General features: G+C 21.9%; 5 protein-coding genes across 5 annotated transcripts; all 5 read left to right on the top strand. All coding sequences in view use genetic code 6, as the record gives it.

Moving 5' to 3' along the window:
- Window positions 1-238: 238 nt before the first annotated feature.
- Window positions 239-488, top strand: TTHERM_01081640 (hypothetical protein; the record flags this gene model as incomplete). Its single annotated transcript, XM_001030467.2, has 2 exons — window positions 239-271; window positions 327-488. The coding sequence occupies 2 exons, from the start codon at window positions 239-241 to the stop codon at window positions 486-488; spliced, it is 195 nt and encodes a 64-aa protein (XP_001030467.2).
- A 1,965-nt stretch (window positions 489-2,453) lies between these two features.
- Window positions 2,454-17,106, top strand: TTHERM_01081630 (transmembrane protein, putative; the record flags this gene model as incomplete). The annotated part of the gene is made up of 37 exons (XM_001030466.2): window positions 2,454-2,753; window positions 3,177-3,314; window positions 3,368-3,517; window positions 3,571-3,662; window positions 3,721-3,916; window positions 3,985-4,033; window positions 4,106-4,244; window positions 4,649-5,004; window positions 5,056-5,209; window positions 5,271-5,454; window positions 5,504-5,552; window positions 5,601-5,748; window positions 5,861-6,207; window positions 6,264-6,417; window positions 6,708-6,885; window positions 6,939-6,990; window positions 7,043-7,495; window positions 7,547-7,592; window positions 7,656-7,762; window positions 7,823-8,108; window positions 8,191-8,267; window positions 8,388-8,437; window positions 8,499-8,715; window positions 8,765-9,224; window positions 9,282-9,473; window positions 9,537-9,700; window positions 9,754-10,056; window positions 10,350-10,478; window positions 10,530-10,855; window positions 10,908-11,064; window positions 11,121-11,487; window positions 11,549-12,398; window positions 12,520-13,527; window positions 13,762-15,432; window positions 15,654-16,251; window positions 16,300-16,390; window positions 16,440-17,106. 37 exons carry the CDS (start codon window positions 2,454-2,456, stop codon window positions 17,104-17,106), a joined length of 10,905 nt encoding a protein of 3,634 aa, XP_001030466.2.
- Window positions 17,107-17,803: 697 nt separating this feature from the next.
- On the top strand, window positions 17,804-18,913 carry TTHERM_01081620 (hypothetical protein; the record flags this gene model as incomplete). Its single annotated transcript, XM_001030465.1, has 2 exons — window positions 17,804-17,835; window positions 18,691-18,913. 2 exons carry the CDS (start codon window positions 17,804-17,806, stop codon window positions 18,911-18,913), a joined length of 255 nt encoding a protein of 84 aa, XP_001030465.1.
- Window positions 18,914-19,725: 812 nt separating this feature from the next.
- TTHERM_01081610 (transmembrane protein, putative) lies at window positions 19,726-20,852 on the top strand (the record flags this gene model as incomplete). The annotated part of the gene is made up of 6 exons (XM_001030464.3): window positions 19,726-19,750; window positions 19,840-19,854; window positions 19,957-20,316; window positions 20,399-20,524; window positions 20,581-20,650; window positions 20,705-20,852. 6 exons carry the CDS (start codon window positions 19,726-19,728, stop codon window positions 20,850-20,852), a joined length of 744 nt encoding a protein of 247 aa, XP_001030464.3.
- A 438-nt stretch (window positions 20,853-21,290) lies between these two features.
- On the top strand, window positions 21,291-26,030 carry TTHERM_001081609 (hypothetical protein; the record flags this gene model as incomplete). The annotated part of the gene is made up of 18 exons (XM_012797855.1): window positions 21,291-21,357; window positions 21,431-21,575; window positions 21,957-22,297; window positions 22,350-22,500; window positions 22,551-22,737; window positions 22,791-22,842; window positions 22,895-23,039; window positions 23,327-23,670; window positions 23,729-23,876; window positions 23,926-24,055; window positions 24,166-24,214; window positions 24,263-24,407; window positions 24,500-24,861; window positions 24,915-25,065; window positions 25,110-25,296; window positions 25,343-25,391; window positions 25,447-25,606; window positions 25,678-26,030. Coding segments are annotated over 18 exons (3,166 nt in total), but the record flags the coding sequence as incomplete, so codon positions are not given.
- Between the last annotated feature and the right edge of the window lie 140 nt (window positions 26,031-26,170).

The raw sequence follows: 26,170 nt of genomic DNA, 5'->3' as shown, positions 1-26,170 counted from the left end.
CTTTGAAAAAGGCAGTAGTACCCTAGGGTACTATATAAATATATATAATTAGTCTAATATAAAAGTAGAATACATTCTTTTTAATATTTATTTATAAATTTATAAATATAGATTAACAATTTGAAGATTTGAAAGCTAAAAGCTAAATTTAGCAGATTTTAGAATATAATACTTAACAGCAATATGCTTTTGCATTAATAACACGCAATTCAAACAGGAATATTAAACAATTCAAATAATGCGTTCTGTTGATTTAATGTGCATAGTTATAGTAATCCTCTAAATAATAATCTTCAAATTAAATTTTAATTTTTAATAAATATTAGGTGAAATAATTTAATATCTTATATCTAGGTCAAATAAGTTAGAATAAATTATAAAGCTATTTAATTAGATAAGTTCGCTTAAAGAAGATGGAAAACTCAATATCTTTGGGAAAGATTAAGAAACGCTGCTTTTAAAATCAAACTTAAAAAATAAGTTTTTGAAATTAACAGAGAATTATCATAAATACAATTGAGATGATATTATTAAAATAAAAGTATTTAATTAAAAGAAAAACAATCAAGTATTAAAAATAATGAATAGTGAATTATATTTTATATTTTAAATAATAAAATTATAATTTAAACAAAAATTTTTTTTAAAGTAAAATAAAATTATTAATATTAACTAAAATTTAAATTTATTTATGAACTTTAAACAATGTTTAAATGCAATAAAATAAAAATTATTTTAAAATATTTGTTTGATTCTTTTATTATTAATTTAAAAATAAATTTTTGATTAGAGTTAAAATATATTAAGGCTTTCTTATTTTGATAATAATGAAAAATAATAAAAATTAAATAAAATACTGATTATTTTATTTTATCTCTTTAAATATTTTATTCAAAGTTTGAAATTTAAATTGCAGCTAATTTTTTAGTGGATTATTACTATTGTATAATACTCAATTTGTTTTTTTTAATTAATTAAAATTACATATTGAAGCATCATAATTTCAATAATTTATTTATTTCTTTAAAATGTATATGCTTATTTCAGCTTTTTTCAAAGCTGATTCTTACAACCACACTCTTTAAATAAAAGTATATTATTAAAAAATAGTCATATTTTAAAATTAAAATTAAATAAAAGCATGCAGAGATATATTAAGATTTTTAAAATAGAGTAATGAGTGCCAAATTTATATACACACATTTAAATTAAATTTTTATAAATAAATTTAGAAATTATTATTAATATTTATTAAAAATAGTAATTAGCTTATAATTACTTAGATTTTTTTTCATATTTATCACATCTTAGCCAATTTTAAAAATGATAAATAATACCCTATAAAAATCAATGCCTCTCACTTAATAGAGGCTAAAAACAAATTAATGAGTATTATAAAATATTGAGAATTATGAGAATGATAACTTTAATTATGGAATCATTTCTTAATATAAGATTGAGTGATGTGCGCGAAAGAAACAGCATTCTTACAATAGAGCAAAAAGAAAATAAAAAAAACTATGTGATTAGAATTGAAAGATTGATTGGGTAAAGATGCGATAATCATTATTAGTGTTGAATACAAGTTTAGTTTTTGTATCAACAATTAATAAATTTCAATTATAACCCTTTAAATATCTTTTAGCTTCTAAAAATCCAAATATCTCATTTCTAAATATCACCAATAGAATATAAATCAGATGATCCATTTAATTGGCATTAAGAAGAAATATCTGACATTATATTAATAAACCAAAGTAATATTTATGTGGAGAAACACACCTTAATTGAATTAGATTAATAAAAGGGAACACATTCAAAATTCTTTAGGAAACAGGTAGAGAGAATTTATGGTAGTCTTGAAATATTTATATGGAAAATTTTTCTTGTTAAAGTGGATTATTTTTAAAAATTATTATGGGGAAATTCAATTCTGGAATTTATTTTTACAGTTTAAATAAATCTATAGGATAAAGTGATATGAAGGAAAATATTCTAAAAGGATAATTTTGGTGTGCAAATCTATTAGAGTGAAAAAATTTTTATCAGATAAACAATTAAATTAACTAGCCCATAGTTACCCAAAATAAATATGAGTTAAATAAAAAAAATAAATGCCTTTTCATACTAATTAAATATGAACAATAAATAAAAATGATTACTAATTTCTTTAATCTGCTTAAAATATTATAAATTATTATATTATTATTTATTTTAATCTTAAATAGGATAATTGGGATTGAAATGGAAATGAATATAAAGTTTTCTAAACCACTAATTTGCAAATGAAACAAAAATAAAAAATATCTTTCAATTGAATAAAAAATATTAATTACCTATGTAATTTATTAGTAATAACCACCTAAAAATATTAATTTAATATAAAATTGATCTTAAAAAATTGAAAGATTAATATTAAATTAAATTAAAAATCAATCAAATTACAGAAGAATATGTTAATACAAATTGTATTGGTTTTGTGCTAATATTTTCAGCTAATCAGCTGTTTTTGCTAAGGAAGATTAGAATGCTTAAACCCTATTCAAAAAAGATGTGTTTAAATTGATGGTTTACAGTTTATTGGAAGAGAGAAAAAGACAGGATTTTGCGTTATTGATTCAGTTTTATATGATGAAATAGATTTTTGTCTAAGTGAATCAAATAATGTCTGCATAACTTATGATAGAAAAATGTGTATTAAAGTAGAGTCTAATAATAGCATAGTTGCTATAAACTAAGAGGACAGCATCTGCGTAAGACTAAACTAGATTATCTTAAATAAAAATAAACCTTCATGTAAAAATTCTTTAAAAATAGAGTCATTTTAATCCTATTATTGAATTTAAAAGCCCATTTGTAAATTAATAAATATTTGTATTAATAGTGCTGAAATATATTAAGTTAGGATTTTGTTAAGATTACAATGGCTTAATATAAAAAGGTTTAGTTGAATAAAGATTTTCTTTTTATTATTTTTGTGATAAATAATTAAAGCAGAAATGCGGTGAAAAGTAAATTGAATTTAATTTGAAATAATTTATTTATTCAAGGTTATTAAATTAAGTAAAGGATATTGTTTTTCAATTTAATTAGATAGGTGTTTAAATTAATCAGAAGCAGTCGTAATATTATTTTTAATCACAAATTTATATTTTAATTTAATATAATCAATTAAGGGAATTACGATTGATGGTTATTGTGTGGATGAAAATTAAAATTATTCATAGGAAATCTACTGCAATGATTCTCATTGTAAATTTACAAACAAATAATATCAAAAATCCTGTTTAAATTATAAATCACCTTAAATATATGTAATTTACTTGAATTCGCTTTTACTATTTAAAAAAAATACTATAATTTGTAGGGCAAAGCAAATAAGAATGAATGTGTGTTACAAGATTAGTATTTTCATAGTGATGCATAAATCATTTGCAAACCGCATTATTGTATTTATTTTTAAGATAAATAAATAACATGCGTCAAAATGGATCATTCAATTCATCCTTAAATTATTGTATAAGCATTTTATTTTAAAATGATTTTAGTCTTTAAAAATACAATTTTTAGGGAAAAGATTCTGACGGAATATGTATCTTTTAAAAAGTAGAAAAATAGGATTTTTATCTTAAATACAGAAATTTACAACTCTGCGCCGATTAGTAGAATAAATTTTTTTATTTAATTTTCTATTTCAAAATAAAATGATAAAATAATTAGAAAGCATTGCTATGATACTTCATAATAAACATGTATGCCATTGAGTGCTAGTTACCCAGCAGTTAAGATGGGTGGAACTTGTGGAAATTATAATGAACCAATTTCTATTTCTTGTTTTTATGAAGGAAATGTCTGCTTGCTAGAAAATCCTAGAGTTTGTATACGTATTTTTTTTAATCAAGACTATGATGTATGTGTAACTAAATTAGATTTAATATTTTAATTTATTTTTTTAAATATTAATAATATATATTTAAATATAAGGGTATTAGAAAAGATGGTTTATGCGCTGCTTCTAATATATATTACTAAAGTAAAGATTTATTTTTATTCTAATTTTAAAAAGTTTAAAATATTTTCGAAAAATTGTTTTACGCTAAAACAGATTTATAAATATGTGCTTCTGATTACTGCATGTATGGTCAAGCTAATAATGCAAAATGTATTAAGATGGATGGTTAATAAGCAGTTGGAATTGATTCATAAGGATTTTGTGTTCAAAATTTTGAATAAAAAGCTGATAGGTAAATAATTATTTAGACTTAATATTTTTTATTTTGAAAGTTAAAGAAATTCTTTATTATAAAATGTCTTTTCAAAATTCAAATATTTTTTCAATTTTCTATTTTAAATAAAAATACTTTTTTGAAATATTTTAAAAGTAAAAACAATAAATTAAATATTAATCTATTTATCTAACCAGAAAATTTTATTTTTTATTTTTTTTTAAAGATAGATTTTTACTTTTTAAAATTATTCAAAATTAAAAGGGTTACTTACTTTCAAACATTTGCATACTAAATAATATCATATTTTTAATCTTATTTTTATAAACAATATTTTTATTTACTATGAAATGAATTTTTAATAATTAAAAAATCAATGATTTCTTAATTAAATTAATAAATAAAATTAATTAACTAATTAGATGCTCTACCAACTTTTCATACATTTGCTATTTAAATTCTTCGTAAATATGTATCAACTTATAAGGCTATTAAAATTATTGTCAACAAGCAAACAAATGCTATGAATTCAGCTTATAGTAGTATATTGGAAGAGACATATATTACTATTGTATACAATCTGAATAATCTCTTTAACCTTAAAATGTCTAAAACTGTTTATAAAATCCTAGTTATATATGCTAAAAAAGAGATGGAACTATGTGTGTATACTATTATTAGATTCCTACTTACTTTACTTACTTAGGGTACATAAATTCATCAGGATATTGTGCATAAGAAGGTTATCAAACATATACATCTTAACCATAATTTTAAAGTAATAATTATTTAAATTACTCATTTATTTATTACAAATATTTTTAAAAAGCGATTACTAATTTGAATCCCAATTTTTGTTAGGATGATAGTTATGTTATCTAAAAAATATTACCTCCATATTATGGCAGATTAGATAGCTATAATTATAATAGATGCCTGAAATAATCTGATTAGTCTCCATACATTGAGTCTTGTATTTAAGGGTATATTTATTAATAAAATAGAAGCAAATATTTAAAGAAATTTATTATTAAATATATATAGATACTGTATATCGAATAATAGTTGTTAAAAAATTGGATTCGATTCAAAGAATGTCTCTAAGCTTTCAAATTAATATTGTGGCTTAGTTTAGTAAAGTTCAGCCATAGAATGCGCCTATGATTAAGATTATTGTATTTATAACTCAATTTGCTACAATTTAAGTGATTAAAATATCTAAACTTCAGTAAAATTCTTTGGTTAATTTTTTTAATCTGTATAAATAATTATTATAGGGAATTGATTATTATGGAAATTGCTTATAAAGAGGGAAATATTACTAAAGTAAAATTCTATTTATATAAAAATTTAATACCTAAAACTTTATTATAGATTGGAAAAAGTGTTCAGTTAATCATTGCTATCAAAAAAAACTACTCTTAAACTCTTTTGGATGCTTTTATCTTGATGGTACCTAAGGAGCTGCTGGTATAGATTCAAATGGAATGTGTTTGGACTATGGTGTATCTACGCCAGTGAGGTAAAATAATATATTTATTGGAAAAAATTATATGAATATTTTAACACACGAAACTTAATGATTTTTGGTTCAAGGATAATTATTAAACAATATTATCATCAATATTTTAAAGGTGTGCTTTGTCCAGTTAAGTATGTTTAGATTTTCAAAAAAATACTTGCTAATAAACTATAAATTTTGGCTCTACTGGTAATGGATGTTATTACAGTGGTTATTGCTATTAAATTAATCTTGGTTAATTTATTGGGAGAGATACGTCACTTATTTGTTTAAGTGATTAAGAAGCTACTAATAATTTAGATACTTGTTACAATGATAATTAAAATATATGCATGGCTGTTTATTCATCATTAAAATTTTGTGTTGTTTATCCAAGGACTTCTTTATATCTCGGATATATAGTCTAAAATAAGTAGTGCGCTGTTGAAAATTAATAAACAAATTAAGGATAATTAGTTGGTATCTTACATTATTTTACTTAAAAATAATAATAATATTATTTATTAATTTTAAAGATCTGGTAAACTTAAGAAACAATTATTGCCAAGATTAGTAAGGATATATTAGAAGGCTTGATGGAAAATAATATGTCGGAGTTGATTCTTCTCAATATCTTTGTCTAGAATCTGGAAAAACTCCAAGCAAATCTATCATTTAATGCTATACAGGGTAATATTATGAATATTATTGGATTATATTAATTATTGTATCATCATTTTAAAAAAATGATATTTCATCATAACTCATTCATCAATTCCCTCGTTTAAAAACCACTTTAAAAAAATTATATCTATCTTTTTAATGGGGGGGAAAAAATAGATACTTACTTAAAGTAGTTTATTTTTTATATTTATCTTTAATTTTAAATTCGGTATTTTGAGTGGATAATAGTACAAATATAAGAGAGAATATATATAAATTTCAATTAAATTTTCTAACTCAAATAAATTTATAAAAAGTTTTTGCATAGTTGAAAATGCATGCAAGGCGTATGACCAATAATATGTTGGGAGAGATAAATATTATTAATGTTTGAAGAAGGGAGAAGGAATAAGCGTTGAGTGTGCAGCAAATTACTGCATAGATTTATCTACCAAAAACTGTGTATAAATAAACGACACAAATCCTGCTTAGGCTGTATTAATAATTCATTTTATAAAAGATATTCAATAAAACATTAATTTTAATAGGGAGTTTTGGATAACTTTTAATGTGCTCATTCAGAAAGATATTATTACTCACGTAATAATTTTTTATGATAAAAGAACAAATAATTAAAATTATTTTTGTTTAGAAATATTATAATGCTCAGAAAGTTATTGCTTATAATAAAACCCAAACAATCCATCATAACAAGGATGCTTTGAATTAGATGGAGATATAAATAGAGCTGGAATAGATAGCAAAGGTAATTGCCTTCAGCAAGATTTACCAAATGCAGTAAGATGTAGCCCAGGTTAATTCTGCCTTAACGATAAATTTGGTAATGCATGCTAATCCTTGCTTCTGTCATTTAAAAATAATAGATTTGCCAGATAAAAAGGAACAGGTGTTTGCTTATCTTATATAGATCCCAGTTAATTTAAAGGAGATAATATAGACATTTGTGTCAAAGGGAGCTGTAAATATAGTGATCCTAAAAATTTAGATTTTTGTTTTTCTTTGGGCCAATTAGCTTTTGGCAATTAAGTTGTAGGAAGAGACATTAATGGAGATTGTGTATTGAAAGATTAATAAACTTCAACATGTAAAATTAATTTTTAATTAAATTTTGTACATAGTATTTAAATAATTATAGAAATAGTTGAATGTTTTGATATGATATATTGTATTCTCGATCTTGGGTAATTTTAATAAATCTTAATTGAAAAAATTATTTTATTTCATTTTTTGTTGATAAATAAAAGAGGAGGAAAATAGAAATGCTAATTACTTTAAGAAAAGGATCTTTAATTTCCTAATTTAATATATAAGGCTAAAAACATTAATTAAACATGTTAGGATATAAATATGCGTATATTATTTTAATTTAAAAAGTTAAATAACCTTTACTTAAACTTAAAAATTATAATAGCAAATAGTATGGGTTGTCTTTATGGTTTATACTGTATTAATCCAAATGATGGTTATAAGTGTGTTTTGATGAATGATGATAATAAGATAGGAAGAAGTTTAGTCAATTAATAATGTTTATAATAGGGTGAACTTATAGCAAATTATTGTCAACCCGATTTTTGTATATTAAATGGGGCATGTGTACCTTTATCAAATAAATTTCCTGGTAAAGAAAATTAAACTTAAAAATGCTTACCAGAGTAAATTGAAGGTTAATATGGAGCTTCTAATTGTTATAAAGAAGGGTAACTTTTAACACAAAATATTTTTTTTGAATGAGTAATTAATTAATTATGCTTGATATACTTATTTTACATATAATTATAGATTCTGCTTGATTATAAATCCTTAAAATCAACTAGCTTCTTGCTATTAATTAGATTATTCAAATCCAAATACTATTGGTAATTTATTAAAATAAAGATATATAAAATAATATTAACTTTTATTTAAATCCAAATATTTTTTTAATTTAAATAAAATTCTGATTAATTAATATTTATATTAATCTAAATCAAACAAAGGTATATAGATCGATACATAGCATTGCTTGAAAGAAGGAGAGACCGTTGCTGTAGATTATTTATTTATTTAATTTATTAATTAACAACAATTTTATTATTATTGAATGTTAGATAATGTGTGCTTATGAAAAATATTGCATAGACCCTGTTAGTCAGTCTTGCAAAATCTAAGATATTAAACAAGGTTATTGTCTAGGAAAAAATGGTATGTGTGCAAAAAATGGATCATGTGTATATTGTTAAGTTAGCTAATGCTTAACAAATTAAAACTCTGGAACATGTATTGATCTTCAATAGCCTCCAGCTTTATTTTGTAAAGACATAAATGGTAACTAATCATTTAAGAGATATTTATTTTATACTTCATTAAATTTAAGTACATTCAGAAAATATTTTCATTTAAAACCAAAAAGGAATATGCTAATACTTAAATTCAGGCTAATGTGATATATGCCCAGAAAATTATTGCAAATTTAACAATATGTGCTTTGGCTCTTAAGATTTACTAAAAATTTTAAAAGGAAATTAATGTTTTGTTTATGTACCCAAATTAAAAACATGTTAAATTTAAGACCTCAATACTCCAAATAGCTAAGGAAACATGAATTGCATGAATAATAAAGGTTTTTGCTAAGACACTACAGTTGTTAAAAATCAGTGTTTAATGTGTGCAAATTATTATTTTAACCCAGGAAACTAATAATGCTTTAGCATAGAAGAAAAAGCATTATTATCAAGCTCACAACTATTTTTTAATATGTAGCTAATTTATGTGAAACAAGATTGCTATGATTAAGATTATTGTTAGTCTATTCCTTCCCTTAAGTGCCCAAAAGGGTATAATTTAAAAATTGCTTTAAAATTAAAATTTATTTTATTTACTTTAAAAAAAAGATGTTTTTCTTGCAATTCTCCTAATTTCTGTACATAATGTATTGAAGGATTCTTTTTGTATTAGGATACATCAAATTAATAGTTTTGTATTTAATGTTAAAAATAAATAATTTAAGATAATACTTTGAAGATTTATTATAATTAAATACCAACTTATTCATGTTTAGATTGCTCTTCAGAATATGGTACATGGTATTCATATTTCTTTTTTACATCTCCTTTCATATTTGATAAATAAATACCTTTTTAAAATAGGAATTAGATTTCATCAAAGTATAGAAATTGTTAAAACTTTATAGTTAAGTTAGATAATCTTCTACAAATTACATCATAAAAATATGCTGCATAAAATTATATCATCTCACCAATTAGCACAACATAAGCTCCTTATTAGTTATATTTTCATAGATCAAGATTATGTAAATTCTATAAGATTTTAAAAAATTAATTTTAAGTTTATTTTTAAAAAAAGGTCCTACAGGTTGCTTGTCCTGTGTTTAAATTTCTGATTCAAAAGTAATGTGCCTTTAATGTTAGGATTATTATATTAATGATGATAATGGAAGTTGTCAAAAATGCCCAGATTTTTGCATAAATTGCTAATACGCAACTTTTATTTCAGGAAAAGTGATACCTAAATCTTAAATTGAAAAAAATCAATAAAAGTATTATTATTTTGTGACAATTTGCTTAAAGTGTAGCCAATATTATTTGGTTTCCTACAATCTACAATCATGTGATAATTGTGGTATTAATTGTCTTTATTGCTAATATGGTAAAAAAATATCTTTATTTATTACTGATTTTTTATCTATAATCATTTTTATAAATTTTCCTTTATTTTTTGATAGTCTTTTATAATTTTATTTTTTAACCTAAGAAACATTTAATTAAAATAATAAAAAAAATTTTTTTTAATTCACCCCTTCTAAAATAGAAAAATTAATATTATTTATTTTTTATTTTGGTTTTTACTTAACAAATGAATTAAATATTTTTAAAAATAACCTTATTTTTTCAAAATATTAAAATAGACTTAATTTATTTATTTATTTTTTAACAAAATAGAAAATTATAAGACAGTGTTGAACTATAATATTAGATAATTATAATATCTATCTTATTATGAATTTTCTACACAGAATTTTATTAAAAAATGTATCTAATGCCCATAAGGATACGTAGTTGGATATGACGGTAATTTAATGCAAACTTTATTAATATTTCTTAAATATTTACTAAAAAAAGGTCAATTTTGCTAGAAAGAAATTTAAAATTGTAGATATACAACTTTTTAAATAGCATAAAGTTATGATCTTACACTATATATATGGTCCTTTACATAAAATTCTACAATTGCAAATTAAATATGCAAACAGTGTGTAGATGGTTATATATTATCTGGCGATGCAAGTAGTTGTTTGGATGGATGTTAGTAACAAATTTCAGATAATAGATGCGAAAGTTGTTATTCTCCTTTGAATAAAATTTAATGTTAATTTTGTAATTCAGGATAAATTCTTAACTAAGTTGTGAACCCTGGTGCTTGCTAAGATGATATTTGTTCAAGAAATGTAAAATTTTTTTATAAATAATTTAAATTTATTTTTAATTATTTTTAAAAAGATTGTAGGATGCTAGGAATGTTATAAGTATTAAGATCCACAAAATCCTAGCCCATTCTATTAGATTTATTAATGTACTAAATGCATAGACTAATATAGTATACCTTCAATATTTTCTTGTATATAATGCCCAACTGGATGTGCAAAGTGCTACGAAGGTAAATTATATAAAATTAGATACTAGATACTTAATTATTTTATTTTTATGAAATAGGTTATAGATATTACAATTTCACCTCCGAGTTAGTTTATAAAAGAACATAATTTACTGTAAATTAAAGGTTAAATTATTATTAAAATGACTATCAGTTATACTGTACTGAGTGTTAAAAAGGATATTAATTCGATTAACAGTAAAAAAAATGCATAAAAATTCAATGTGGACCAAACTGCAATTTATGTATTTTAATAAATAATTAGCCTTAGTGCGTATAATGCAATTATGACAAGCTTATAGCTGAGTTAAATTAACTTTCTTATTTTATTGGAATTCTTTATTTCAAATAAAATTATATACCTAATCCTAAAACTATGATTAGTCTTACTTCTTCTGGAAATGATTGTTAGATCTGTCCCATACTGTACATATTAATAATTATAAAATATTGTTTTTTTTTAATTTATTTAATTTTTTTTTAAAAGCTGTGAGACTTGTGTAAATAATAGTGATGTAAGCATCAATCCACTATTTATATATGATGCTTAATGCCTTTCATGCAAATAGAGTCTAGATTAAAGCTATGTACTACAGAATTACTAGATAACATATGATAAATCAAGAAGAAAGTGTTATTTATGCAATAAATCTGAGCAAGGATGCTATTATAAAAAATAAAAAGTTATATATGCTTAATGTTTAGATTTGAGTACAAGATTAGGAGATGGTTCACTGCAGAATCCTATAAATTTCAGTAGACTTAATGAAATAGATCTGAATTAATTTTTAATAAATGAGATAGAATATAACTAAGCAATTATATACTATAATGAACTCTAAGTAAAAGAGTTAGAAGTACAATTAATATTTGTAGATGGTAGTTGCTATGATTATAGACCTTAAAAATTCAGTATTAATATAAAGGATAGTATTAGAGCTTTGTCTACTTCTTTAAATATTACAACTTTAAATTAGAATTCTGTTTTAAAATTTTATTAATTGGATGCTTTTACTGTTTAAGGGTTTGATTAAATTTATATAAAAAATATAATTTTCTTACAGCAAAGGAACGACGCTAAATTAGGTCTCATTTTAGTTGATAAAGCATTAACAAATATTTAGCTATTTAATTGTTAATTTTTACAAATATAATAATTGATATAAAGTATTTAATTCATGACATTTAATTTATAAACAATATAATAGACGAAAGTAAAATTAGAACAAGTAGTTTTCCAGAATATCCAAATCTTCGAATCAACATCATTAATAAATATAAACAATACTTAGAATTCTTCTATATACCTTAAGATGAATTAAGTTAAATTAAATAATGTAAGTTTTTTATTTCAAAATTTTTGATTTATTTTTTTACTTCGATTTTTATTAAAAATCTTTACTATTAGATAAGAATTAAGAATTAAGGTAATTAATTTTATTAAAATTTTATAAATAGGTTTTGTTTTAATAATCTAAGTTAATATCAACGAACAGCATGAATATTACAATAGATATTACAAATTTATTTGTAAATTAATCATTATTTGACTAGTAATCTTTACTATTAGATATGAAGTAGAATCTATTAGTAGACCAATATATTGGTATCTTACTAAATAATATAATATTCTTAAACAGTAGCTTTCTTCATGGATCTACAATACTAAATTCTGATTTCTTGGATTTTTTGTAGATTGATAACTTAACTTTCAATAATTGTACATTCTAATAAACCCAAAAATAAGCAGTATTACCTCTAATCGCCGCTAATACATTCATGTTAACATAAATTTAAATCATATCTAATACAATTACTAACTACAGCTTTTTATAATAATATGATAACTATTTTAAAGATTAAAATCAAAGTTCTTCATTTTCTGGCATCGACATTATAGATAACAAGGTCAACTCTGATAGTTATTTATTTTTATTCTTTCAAACATAACAAAATCGTAATAGCAGTATTCATGGGATAAACATATTAAGAAATTAATTTTCTTCCAATTATACTTAAGTTATAGTGCAATTTAATCAATAAAATTTTGTTTAGATACAAAATCTTACCATAGTTGACAACTAATAATTTTTATTTATCTCTACTGACAGTGTTAGAAACATACTTTTGCAATAAGTATATTAATATCAAACTAGTTCATAATATTTTGCTGCTTAGATATGCTACTTAAGATAGACAAAAAATTAAATTAACATCAAAAATATTAAATTAGAGGGAATTTATTTTTAGAAAAACATATTTTAAATAGAAAATAGCTTAAATAATTATTTGCAAAAAGACTTTTAAATTACAGTAACAAATTTATTTAGTACTTAATCTACTCTACTACTGAAAAGATATACAAATGATGTTACCATTTTTTCTTTATATTCAAAACAATAAATTAGCTTAACAGTTTAAAATGTTACTTTTTCATTTTTTAAGTCGTAAGTCTTAAATAATAAGGTAAAATTTCAACATTAAATAAAATCTTTTCAAATTTAGAGGATTTAAGGGGGGAGGGATGTGCACTTAGCAGGTTTCTAAGTTGATAGAAGCATATAGAAGAATATATGTTTTCATTCATTTTTAAATAATAATGTATGAAATCCACCCCTCCTCCTAAATTTATTTATAACTCTATAAAATTTATAAAAAATGATGAATTTACATTTTTCTTAAATATTTATAAAAATTTAGACAAGTTTAGGCAAAATATCACTAGGATTTTACTTTCAGGGTCTTTAGATAAAAGCAACAATTTTAAACTCAACATTTGCAGACTTAGATATAAGCAGTCCATTTAATTGGATTGAAGGATCAGTTTAATAGATGATTTTAAAATCTTGTAATTTTACTAATTCAAATGGCTATTAGAACTATAATTCAGTAAGAAATGGAGGATTTTTTAAGATTACAAGCTAAAAACTAATTATTAAAAAATCCATTTTTATTAATGGAAATGCTTTAAATGGAGGAGCATTTTACTTAATAATGCAAGGTAAAGGAACATTAAATCTAATTAATAGCACTTTTATTAACAATAAGGCATACAGTAACAATGATCAAGAAACGAAAGGAGGTGCTTTTTATTTAGATGGATTTATGTCTGAAAGCTTAGATGTATTGGTATTTAAGTCTATCTTTTCTAAAAATCTAGCTTTGTTTAGTGGCGGAGCCATAAATATTTAATCATCAAATCAATAAAATGCTTTCATAATTTAAGAGAGCTTTTTCTTTGATAATTTATCATGCTAAGGTAGTAGCATTAATATTTAAAGTAGCTCTGATTTTTAATCTGAAGTTGTAATATCAAAAACAAAAGTAAATAATTAAATTCAAAACACCATAAGTACTGTTGAAAATATAGCAAATTTGCTAAGTTAATATACATTATTAAATATTTAATAATTGAGTTCTTCTCAGATTTTCATAAAGGATGTAAGAAATGTCTAGTTTTTTTAATCTAGATTTTAGATAGTCCCCTATAAATTTAAAGATTCAAATGTACTAAAATACTTTAAAGGCATAATTTTTTCTTAAATGTTCAGCATTTAAAATGTTTTAAATTACTTAGATATAAATAACATTTATGAAAAAAGTGTATTCTATGGCAAATTAATAAATGTGAACAATGTTAAAAATATTTAAATATAGCACACTTAAATTTTAAATAACCAAAATATCATTGAAGACTTATCGCATCAAGACAATCGTGTATCAAACCTAGCAAGTTTTCATAGCTAAAACTGTTTAGTTTTTAATCTTACAGTAAATTAAAATAAATGTTTACAGTGCAATTTAGGAATAATTGAAATTTTATCTTCTAAATTAGATATGTAAAATTCAACATTTTAAAATAACTTAGCACAGTATGGATCTAGCTTATAGTTATAACAAAATAAATAATACATATATAATCTATCCAAACTTTTATAAAGCTTTTAAGATAAATTGGTTATTAGCAATTCTACATTCTCCCATAATATAGCTAATGTCAATGGAGGAGCCTTGTACATAAAAGAATCAACAGTATTTATATATTAGACTCTTTTTGATACTAATACTGCTAGGTAATATGGTGGAGCACTATTTTTAGAAAATACAAAAAAAAATATTTTAACTAATTTAATCAACCTTTAAAATTGTACTTTTTCTAATAACAAAGCAAAATTTGGAGGAGTTTTAGCTTCAACAACAGGATAAAGAGTTAATAAATATACTAATAATACATATAAAGATAACAAAGGTTATTAATATGGAGAAAATATTTAAACTTCACCAACTAAATTTATTATTACTGTTAATAAAACATAATTGACTGATACTCAATATATAAATATTCAAAATCATCAAGGTGGCACTTTAAGAGTAAATATTCATTTTATTTTTAATTTATATTTTTTTAACAAATATCTAGAAAAAAATCAAAAACGACTAAAATATACTCATCCTACCACTTATTATTGGGGGAAAAATATTAAAGAAAAGTTATTTTTAATAATCAATTTTCATAATAGATTATTTCAAAGATTTATTGTTTAGCTTATTAAGTATTTGTTAAATAAATATTATTTAAATAAAATAATTAGGATGAAATATTATTGGCTTTATGTGACGATTAAAATAATTATATTTAAAACATTCCTTAAGATAGTTTCCTTTCAATAAATATTACTTAAGGAAGCGGTTTTTTGAATTAAAATAAAATTGCTCATAAAAATGGGATTTTCAATTTAACTTAGTAAATTCAGGTTTACGGATACTCAAAATAATAATTATTATTATCTATAACAAGTGATTTAATTTAAATTCCAGTTTTTAACAAAGATGAAATTATAATAGGATATGATTCTTATCAACTAATTATTAATATTCAGATGGTTTAAGTTTGTTTACCAGGATAAATACCAAAAAAGTTTCAAGAAAAATTTGACTTATGTTATGATTGCTAAGATGGTTCCTATAGCTTTTAGGTTTCAGATACATGTTAAATATGTCCAAGCCCCTAAGCTAAATGCTTTAGAGATAAAATCCTTTTACCCTCTAATTTATGGAGAGTAAGTTAAAAATCTATTGTTTTATTTCCTTGTAAAAATTGTGTTGGTGATATTTAGCTATATAAGAAATTTAAAAAAAGGAGTTTGTTAAAAATCTAAAGTACTGACTTAAATTATTATTGCAAAGAAGGTAAATTTATTAAATTGAATAAATACATTTATAATATGATTTAATTAGGATATATTGGAGCACTTTGTGAAGATTGTGATAGGAATGGTTAACATTGGGGAGATAGTTATTTCATGAATTTGGATTTAAAATGTCAAAGGTAATTTACTATTTTGATAATTGTTTTAATATTTTAAATAAAAATAAAGATGTAGCCAAACAACTTTTGCAGAAATAGCTTATCCTTTAATGATATCACTTATTGCCTTTATTTTAATGATTTTCTTGACTTATTACATACAAATTTAAGTTCATTTAAAGTTAACCAAGAAGGTGCTTACTATCCTTAGTAAAAAGTACTATGGTTTTAATGATTAAAGTATTGCAAGGACTATTAAATTTTTAGTTTATTAATCATCTATTATAGGAATTATGTTTTGGTATGATTGCTACATCCCTAATACTTTTTCATATATTTTTATTGATATTGGTAATCTTTTTACAGATTAAATAAGGATATCCGAGTGTTTTTTAGAATAAAAATTCTCTGGAACCAGTATAATCTACAAAGGAATTTACTTTTTATTGGGAACTTACTTTGCTATTATATCCTGCATAATAATATTTTATATGCTTTTAAGAATTAAGTTTAATTATCAAAATTACTTACAAGATATTCTGATTTCTTTAAGTATTTTTGTTTATTTTTCATATAACTCAATTCTATCGAAAATATTTAGATCAGTAATTCATTTATTATTTCTCAAAATTAAAAAGAATGTAATTTTATAAAATATAACAAATAGATTAATTGCTAAAAGTTTGACAAAAAAGGATTCATAATGGAGTATTTATCAATTTCATGTGATGAAATGACTTCTAATATATTTGGAAATATAAATTTAGTTATTACTGTAATAGTATTATCAATCCTAATATGCTTATTTGTTTATAGAATCTATAAAGCTAGATTTTTCATAAAAATGTTTAAATACTAAGTTTTATATGGATTCTTTACTTTAGATTATCAGCAGCAATTTTATTACTGGGATTTTGTTAGGCTTGGCTACAAATATTTACTTTTCTTTATTTTTTAAGTTTCTTATTAAGTGACTTAGCTGTAGATCGTGCTATCAATAATAGTGCCTCTATCATATAGCCTAATAATTTATAAATGTAAGAATTTTTATTTTTAAAATCATGAAATAATTAATTTACTTTAAGAAGTTTTAAATATCTCAAATTTTTATATTTTTATTATAAAATAATGATTATATAAATTATATATTTAATAGATAAATTAGTCTTATTTAAAATAAAATAAATTCTTTTAATATTTCTTTATAAATTTATAAATATAGATTAACCATATGAAAGCAAAAAGCTAAATTTAGCAGATTTTAGAATATAATACTTAACAGCAATATGCTTTTGCATTAATTCTATGTAATTCAAACTGGAATATTAAAAAATTTAAATAATGTGTACTATTGCTTTAATATGCATAGTTATAGTGATCTTCTAAATAATAATCTTCAAACTAAATTTTAATTTCAAATAAATATTAGGTGAAATGTTATAATATACTATATCTAGGTCAAATAAGTTAGAATAAATTATAAAGTTATTAAATTTAGATAAGTTTGCTTAAAGGAGATAGAAAACTCAATAATTTTGGGAAATATTAAGAAACGCTGTTTTTAATATTAAACTTAAAAAATAAGTTTTTGAATTTAAAAGAGAAATAGCATAAATACAATTGAGAAAATATTATTAAAATAAAACTATTTAATTAAAAGAAAAACAAACTAGTATTAAAAATAATGAATAGTGAATTTAATTTTATATTTTAAATAGTAAAGTTATAATATCCTTAGATAATTTTTTTTTTAATTAACTTTGTTTTTATGATTTACTTTTAAAATGTTTTGTTTTCACAAGAAAATCTTTTTTAAAATTAAAATAAATTTCTAATTTAAATTTATTTATGAAGTTAAAAAATGTTTAAATGCGATAAAATAAAAATTATTTAAAATATTTGTTTGACTCTTTTCTTATTAATTTAAAAATAAATTTTTGATTTGAATTAAAAGATATTTAAGGCTTTCTAATTTTGATAGTAATCAAAAATAATAAAAATTAAGTAAAATACTGATTATTTTATTTTATTACTTTGAATAATTTTTAAAAATTAAATAGTCATTAACAATATTGATTTAATAAATAATTTTTTAAAAACTAGAATTATTTTGATCTATTTTATTTATTATTTATTTTTAAAAATATTATTTAAAAATAAAAATATGATCAATTTCAATAAATTTATTTATTTCATTTAAAATATTTTAATAAAAATGAAAGTTTGAAATTAAAATTTGATTTTATAGTTTTTTAGTTGATTGTTATTTTTGTATAATACTTAATTTATTATTTTTAATTAATTAAAACTACATATTGAAGCAGTCATAATTTCAATAATTATTAATTTCTTTTGGATAATCCACAATAAAAATACTGTAAACTTCCTATAATAAGACCCCCCACCACATCGCCTAATTTAGAAAAAAGGGGGTCTTTATCTTTCCAAAAAAATATGGGGTCTTATAGTAGGGGAGGATCTTAATATAGAGAGTAGTATACAGTATATATGCTTATTTCAGCTTTATCAAGATTTCAAAGCTGATTCTTACAACCACATTGTTTAAATAAAAGTGAATTATAAAAAAAATAACCAGATTTGAAAATTAAAAATAAATAAATAAATAAATAAATAAATAAATAAATAAATAAAAGCATGAAGAGATTTATTAATGTTTTTAAAATAGAGTAGTGTCTAATTTATGTACACACATTAAAATTAAATTTTTATAGATAAATTTGGAAATAATTATTAATATTTATTAAAAAAAGTAATTAGTTAAAATACATAGATTTTTTTCATATCTATTCATCTTAGCCAATTCTAAAAATGATAAATAATATTCTATCAAAGTCAAGGCCGAGGCTAAAAATAAATTAATCAGCATTAAAAAATATTGAGAATTATGATAATGATAACTTTAATAATGGAGCCATTTATTAATATAAAATTTATGATGGGGAAACTAATTTTCTGGAGTTTATTTTTACAGTATAAATGAGTTTATAGGATATAGTATTATTGAAAAGAAAATATTCTAAAAGTATAATTTAGTTTGCACAATTCTATTAATATTAAGGTGATAAAATTTTTATCAAATAAAGAGTTAAATTAACTAGATACCAAAAATATGGTGCAATAAAAAAAATAAATACCTTTTCAATAGATAGTTAATTTTAGTAAATTCTAACTATAAAAAGTACTTAAATTTAATTAAATATTCTAAAAATCAGAGTTAAAAAAATTACATATTACTTACTGTAAGTCCTCATAAGTTAAGCCCAAACGAAAATCACTTTTTTATATTAAATTTTAGCCTTATTATTTTTCGAAAATATCTTTTAAAAATAATTTATATGACGTACGCTAAAAACAAATTACGTATATAATTTCAAAAAATATATTAACAACAAAAAATAAATAAATAAATATACTTAGAAGTTGGCTTACAATACTTTTATTTAAATTAGCTTTACTTTAGTTAAGTAAATTAATAAATAATATTTTGTTTCTTTCTTTAGTTAATTGTATGACTTATTTAATTACTTTGATTATATTTTAATATTTTCTAAAACTTAATTAAATAGTCTGTTTAATATCTATGAAACTCTATTTATTAGCAATACTATTAAGCTAATATTTATCCTTCATCATATGTAGTTGCAATCATTAAAATTAATGCTTTGACCAAAAAAAGTAATAATGTAAGTTGGTTGATGGTAAAGAATACATTGGAAAAGAAAAGCGCTATGGATATTGTGTAATTGACGCTATTAAATATGACTTAATTGACTTTTGTAAAAGTGATTATGAACCTGTTTGTATATCTTAAGATAGAAAAAGCTGTATAAAAGTTTAAAATAGTAATCACATAGTAGCTATATTAGATTCAGAAAATATCTGTATAGGTCTGAATGAATTTACATCTAATTTTAATTCACCTCAAAGTAAAATTGACATTTTCCTATTTTTTTTTTTGAACTGTAATACCAAGCATAATCACTAATTTTTTCTTTTTTATATTAATAGAATTGAAATATATTAAGAAAGGCTTCTGTTAGGATTTGTATGGTCAAATTAAATTAGGTCAAGCAAAATAAAATGTATCAGTATTATTTTTGTGCAATTATTTAGAAGGTGGATAATTTAGAAGGTGTAAATAAGAGTAAAATCAACTTTTAATAAAAAATATCTTTTATTTCTTAATTAAGAATTATACGAAATAGAACATCCTGTTATTTAGTGGGTAAAAATAAATGCTTAGATCTAAATCAAGTGGATGTAATTAAATTAATTTGATGTAACTTTTCTTAATAGCTTGATTTTATTAAACAGGGAATTACTTCTCTTGGATTTTGTGTCTTTTAAAATGAATTGTATCTTCACAAAGTATATTGTAATGAAAGCGTATGCCAAATAAAAAACTCTTAAGACTAGTACTCTTGTATAAATTATTCGAATTCCAACATTGTTGTAATTTTGAAACATATTTTCAATCATGATATTTTAAAAATTTAAACATCTTTAATTAAGGGTAAGACTGGTGATAATTAGTGCATTTATCAAGGATAATATTTTCCAAAAGAAACTTTGATAAATTGCAAGCCGTAATATTGTATTTTTTAAGAAGATTAATAAAAAAGTTGTTTGAAATTTGATGGAACGAATAATCCTTAGATATACGTATAGATTTTTAAATATTTAATCTTAATGTAATTTAGTTGTTCTTTATTAAAAAGGGAATTAGCTAAGAAGGATTTTGTCTAATTTAGATCAAAAACAAAAAATATCCATTTATTTTATAACTAAATTCTTGCTCTTCATAGTAGACGCATTTTATATCAATAAAAAACACTAATTTATTTCCATAAATTAATTTTAATCTTTTAGGTATTGTTTGAAAGGTTTTTCTTGTGTTTAAATGTCTTCTTAAAGTCCTGCTAAATTAAATAATTAAAATTGTGCTGCAGCAAATTAATATTATAATGGTATTACTTTTTATTAATTAAATCTATATTTCTCTTATATTTAAAATAATTTTATTTATATTAAATAAAACAGATTTGGAATCATGTGTCTAAGGTTATTGCATTAAATAATAATCTGGATCTGGAGCAAGAGGTTGCTTTCCTTTAGATGGATCTGAGAGTGCAATTGGAATAGACAATAATGGTAATTGTACTGATTCTAGTATAGCTGCATCTAGGTAAAATAATTTTTGATTTTTTGATTTTTTCAGGAACATTTATTTATCTTTGAATATTTAAAGTTCATTTAAATAAGTAGAAATATTTATGTAAAAATATTTATTACATTAAATTTATCTAATATATTATTTAAGAACATATATTTAAAATTATAAAATATTTTAATGAAAACCTTAAAAGAATATTTAAACAATTCTATTTTTACAAAAACTCTAAATAATAAAATTAATTAAACAACCTTCCTATCTTTATTTTTATAATAAGTCTATTAGAAAAATTTTAACTTACACCTTTTTAAGAGGGGTTAAAGTTTATATTTATAGATATTTCTGATTCTTTAATTAATTTAAACTTATTAAAATTTATTAAATTAATAATAGTTGTTATAATTCATTTGATATTTGTAAGGATTATTATACCTCGAAATGTACTAGAATTAATTCAAATTCTACATTCAATAATATTTGTATTTTAAATGGAATTTGCTATTAAATGTCATATAACTAATATGTTGGTAGAGATAATAAATATTAGTGCTTACAAAACTTATAGTAAAGTTCGTATGGATTAATAAATTGCTATGATTCTACTTATATATGCAAAACAAGTAATCTTTTGACCTGTGTTTACTATTTAGGTGATTCTACATATTTAGGAAAAATTTCTAGTACAGGAATTTGTGCATAAATTGGTGCTAAAATATCAACGAGTGGTTTTAATAGTAAATTTATTGATACTCAATTTAAAATTATATTTATTATATTTAAAATAAGGTATTATCAACTTGAATCAAAATTATTGTTAAGATGATTCGTACACAATTTAGCTTATACTTCCTGTATATGCAGGAAGAGATTAGTAATATTCAAGGTGCCTAAAAGCTGATTAAACATCATACCAAAATGTTGAATTATGTGCAAATGAGTAAAATAATTATCAAATGAAAATTAAATTAATTATATTAATTTATGCAGTTACTGTATTGCAAATAATAGTTGCAAAACGATTGGATTTGATGGAGTATTAATAGCTAAATTATAAAACGGTTATTGTACTTAAGCTTAACAACCTGGCTCTATATAATGTGCCATCAAAATTTATAACTACTGCTTAAAAAATGGCACATGCAATTTGTTATCTAGTTCAGATACAAATTTTTCGGTATAAAATAAAATTTACCATTAAAATAAAATAAATTTTCTATACTAAAAAAGGGAGTTGACATAAATGGAAACTGTTTATCTAGGAATTAATCTGTTTCTATAGGTAGGATTCATTTAATTAATTACATTTCTATCATTTATAATTTATTTATTAGGTGTTTTGAAGTGTGCAGATTATCATTGCAAATATTCAACTTAACCTTAATAATTTGGGTGCTTTCTTTTGGATGGTAAACCAAGATTTGCTGGATCGGATTCTTCATAAAATTGCTTAGATTATAATAATGGAATTGCTAAACAGTTAATTTATTTTATAAATTTTAAATATTTGAAAAAAGGAGGAGGGAGTGAGTGAAATATTAAAAATGTTCAAATATCTTTAAATACCTAAAATTTCCTTTTTTTCTTTTTAATTTTTACTATGATTTTAATTTACCTTCCTCCCTTCATATTTTTATTCATTATTTAACAACGAATTTAAAAATTTAAATATTTTTTACTTTTTTAAAAACAAAACTTTGATTTTTTGGCATATTTAATTTTTTAAAACTAAATGTTTTAATAATTATTTTCTATTGAAAATTTAGATGTGCTTAATTGCCAATTGTTTGTTTTGATGGTATTAAATTAGTATGTTAATAAACTGTGGATTATGGATTAGTTGGTAATGGATGTTCTTAAGGAGGTAATTGTTAATCAATGTCATCTATATTTATTGGTAGAGATACTAATTATAAATGCTTTTATTAAGATTAAACTCCTTAAAGTGGTACTATTGATAAATGTTTTAATGATACCTAAACTATTTGCTTAACAAGTGACAAGAAATAATGTATCTTGTATGCTAAATCTTCATAGTATTTAGGGTGTATTCAAAGTACTGGAATTTGTGCTTAATTAGGTTAACAAACTTCCAATTAGGCTCTTTAAAGTAAATTTATAATTTACGGTAGGTTTAAATAGTTCAACACTTTAAAATTAAAAAATAGTTATTGTTAATTTGAACAAAGGATATTGCTAAGATAATTAATTTATAATTTAATAATTGTTACCTCCATATGTTGGAAGAGATTCAGTAAACTAATTATGCCTGTAAGAAACATCATAGTCCTCATAAATTGAATTTTGTGTTTAAGGGTAAGTTTAGAATTTAAGAAATCATAAAAATTATTTTTTTAACATATAGATATTGTATTGCAAATAATAAATGCTAACCTGTTGGTTTTGATAAAAAACTTATTGCTAAACTTTCAAATTAACAATGTGGTTTAGATTAAACATCCACAGCAATAGAATGTGCTTATTAAAGTTTGGATGTATGTATGTTAAATTAGCAATGTTTTTGGTTATCTGCTTAGAATTTGCTATATTCAGTACACTTTTTTATTTCTTATAATATTGTTTTTAAAATAAATTTTATAATAAGGGATAAGACAATAATGGAAACTGCTTATAAAGAGGCTAAATAACATATAGTAATATAAATTATCTATTTAATTTTAATAAACATTTTAAATTGAAAGGTATGAGAAAATGTTAATAAGACCATTGCAAATATTTTAAGGATTCATAATAGAATTACTGCGCATATTTAGATGGGTCAATCTATTAAGTTGGAATTACAGAAGATGGATTTTGCTTAAGATTAAACGAATATCCAGCAATAAGGTAAAAATTATTTCAAGAAGAAGATTTTCTTACTTTTATTATATTTTGAAAATTATAAATACATTTATTTGAAACTTAATATATGAAAATAGATGTACTGATTAGGTTAATTATATATGTTATGATTATTACTCATAGACATGCATATAAATCAATATATCATCTAGAAATAATTATTGCAAATTACATGGAACTTGCTATTAAATGAATTTGTATTAGTATGTTGGTAGAGATACAAATTTTAATTGTTTAAGTTCAGAATAAACGCCAAGCACAGGATTAGTTTAGAATTGTTTGAATGATCCTTAAAACATATGTTAAAAAAGCGATTAATCATAATGCATAAATTACTACTGGTGGTACTGGTCAAGAGGATACTTAGGTTTTATAAATTCGTCTGGTTTTTGTGCATAAAAAGACTAAGCAACTTCTTCTTAATAAAAATAATTTTAAAGTAAACTTGAAATACTTATTTTAATGATAAATCTTTATTATAATAATTTTTAGTTATCACTAATTTGGATAAAAATTACTGCTAGGATGATAATTTTATAATTAGGATGATATAAACTCCTTATGCTGGTAGAGAAATGTAATATTAAAGGTGTCTAAAAGCTGACACTCTTCCAAATTAACAAATAGATTTTTGCTCTTAAGGGTAAAATTTTTTTTTTTTTGAAAAGAATCTTTAAGTTTTTTAAGTTATTGCATTTCGAGTAATTAATGCAAGCAAATAGGTTTTGATGGCAAATTAATATCAAAACTAGAAAATGGAAAGTGTGCTATTGATCGATAATATCGTGCAATTGAATGCGCGTATGAAACTTTAGATACATGTTTATATAACGGTTAGTGTTATTGGTTAACTGAGTAAGACACCATTGCATCAGTAAAATTATTTATTAATTATATTTATACTTACAAAATTAATTTAGGGAGTAGATTAAAATGGTTACTGTTTAGAAAGGGGTTAAATCTCACCAAGTAATTTAAATTTTATAAGAAGAAATTATTAAAATCAAATTATGCTTTTAAATAGACTTTAAGAAATGTTAATCAAATCACTGTTTTAAAATTTATCCCAATTATTTCTATTATGGTGATGGAAAAGGATGCTTTCTTCTAGATGGATCTCAGGGTTAGGCAGGTATAACTTCTACTGGAGAATGTTTAGCTATCAATACATCTTCTGCTTAGAGGTAATAATAATACATATTTGGCTTTATATGTAGATTATTCATATCCATAAATATAATTTAAAATCTAATAGATGTACAAATAAAACCAATTCAATTTGTTATGATTCTGCTTCTTAAAAATGTTAAATTACAATAGATTATGGGTCTATAGGAAACGGTTGTATTTTAAATAGTTAATGTTATTAATTTTCAATTCAATAATACATTGGAAGAGATATATAGCTTTAATGCTTGGTAAATAACTAGATAACGAGTTAAGTAGATACTTGCTTTAATGATGCTAATAATGTTTGCCTTAGTAAAAATAATAGCCAACAGTTATGTGCATTATATATACAGTCCTAAAAGTACTTAGGATATATTTCAGAAAATAAAATGTGTGCTATTTAAGACAATATTGCATATTAATAGGGTTATCTGGCAAGTAATTATTTTATATATTTAATAAAAATTTAAACATTTTTATTTTAGATTTATTAAACTTAAAATCTAACTTTTGCTAAGATGCTAATGGATATATCAGAGCCTTAAATAACACTCAATATGTTGGAGTAAGTAACCAAA

The sequence above is a fragment of the Tetrahymena thermophila genome (genome assembly GCF_000189635.1).
Source record: "Tetrahymena thermophila SB210 genomic scaffold scf_8254629, whole genome shotgun sequence".
NCBI classification, from domain to species: Eukaryota; Ciliophora; class Oligohymenophorea; order Hymenostomatida; family Tetrahymenidae; genus Tetrahymena; species Tetrahymena thermophila.
This window is presented reverse-complemented; position numbering and strand designations above follow the sequence as displayed.